Below are 1,501 nucleotides of genomic sequence, written 5' to 3'. Positions count from 1 at the left end.
GACATCCATAAGGGAAAGTAATACTTTCAAAGAGATGCAAAGTACTGAGCATTAAGGCTTAAGTTGTATTATAAACCCATCAAGTCTTTTACTCTGCACTAATTTCACCCTAAATGTTTTATAACCCACTCACGGTGGTGGTTGCTACAAGTAAGACACACATGCTCATGTTAGGCTCAGTGGACCACTGTATTACTGTGGCATAAGATGTACATTTGTGGCATAAATGAGGATGCTTATATGTTATTTAGACTTTTAGAAAAGGCTGTTTTACTGTTGGCTGAGAAAAGGCCCATCTGCCCTAAATAACATGATAGCTCATTTGCTTTCCGCTGTTTAAATAGTGTAGACACAATCTAAATGCTTAAACAGTCCAGTTATTTCATTGCACTTCCTCATGAGCATTGCAGATGTAAAAACGAAAAATACACACAACTGATTACTCCCAGGTCACATACCTTGTGTGTGAACTGCTGTAAATGTTGCAAAGATTATCTGTAAGATCCTCCAGCTCTGGTAATAAAGGCTCATTTTGGCATCCGGCTCGGTTCCCTGTTGAAGTCAAGTTCCCGTCAGTGATGTTTAGTTTTGTTTCAGCAGAGTATGGGACGGACCGTTTCACCCATTCCTGCAGTTCGCTAACTTAAAATAATCACACCTGTGGGAGTATAGGTTGTAGCGCTGAAGTGTAACATGGACCCCGAATCAAGGTCTGCTCGTCGGTAGGTCCACGGTTGTGCGTAAAAGTTGCGCGTAACGATCCTGGAGACGTTTCACCTAAAGCATTTGTGTCCTGCCGGGAGATGTGGAGACCTTGAGCTAAAACTGCGCGATTGGCGTGATGGAGAAGGTTCAGCTGTTCTTCTAATTAAATAATATCAACAAGTCCTCCAGACCGAGTCGGTCTCCCACTCTGCCGCGGCGGCTGGGATGCTGCGATGTTAAATGACTTTTAGATCGCTGACTGTCTTGTGCGCAATCCTAGGGACACTAAACTCATCATCTGTCACTGTTCATGCGCTCCGAAAGCCACGTCCAGTATGCAGCTGGGAGGATTAACCCTGCACTGGATGTAAAGTCAAAAGGAATGATCAAACGTGACGTATTTAGCGTCTACTGATGTTTGATCACGTAATCTTGTAATGCGGGGCTTCGGTGTAGGCTGACCTAAAGTCAGCCTACACCGAAGCCTAGTACTTTCTATTGTCATTATAAAAGATGAATATTCAGATCTACAGCGGAAGCTGGATGTAATGGTGTATTGAAGGTTACTTTACCCAGCACGTCTTAATAATGAATGGCTGAGGAAGAATGAATGAATGAATGAATGAATAACATGAACATATCCCAAAAATACAGCTTTTTCAGTGGTAAAAATGAAATAAAATACAACATTTCTGAAAATATTATTTATTTATGTTTTACTTAATGATTGTTCTCTTATAATGGAGGATATATTCTGTTGATACACTGCATCCCCAAACCATTAGGAAAACAGTAA

General features: G+C 41.2%; 1 protein-coding gene across 1 annotated transcript in view; it reads right to left on the bottom strand.

Annotated features, from left to right (window-relative positions):
* Window positions 1-1,086, bottom strand: part of LOC109954956 (transmembrane protein 132D) — a 28,113-nt gene extending 27,027 nt beyond the window's left edge. Inside the window, exon 1 of the mRNA XM_020590657.1 lies at window positions 459-1,086. Coding sequence (XP_020446313.1) covers window positions 459-531 — 73 coding nt within the window. The 5' untranslated portion in view covers window positions 532-1,086. The remainder of the gene's footprint in view (window positions 1-458) is intronic.
* Window positions 1,087-1,501: the final 415 nt, after the last annotated feature.

This window comes from Monopterus albus, unplaced genomic scaffold (genome assembly GCF_001952655.1).
Source record: "Monopterus albus unplaced genomic scaffold, M_albus_1.0 scaffold12.1, whole genome shotgun sequence".
Taxonomy (NCBI): Eukaryota; Metazoa; Chordata; class Actinopteri; order Synbranchiformes; family Synbranchidae; genus Monopterus; species Monopterus albus.
Note: the sequence above shows the minus strand (reverse complement) of the source record. Positions and strands in the feature narration are given on the sequence as shown.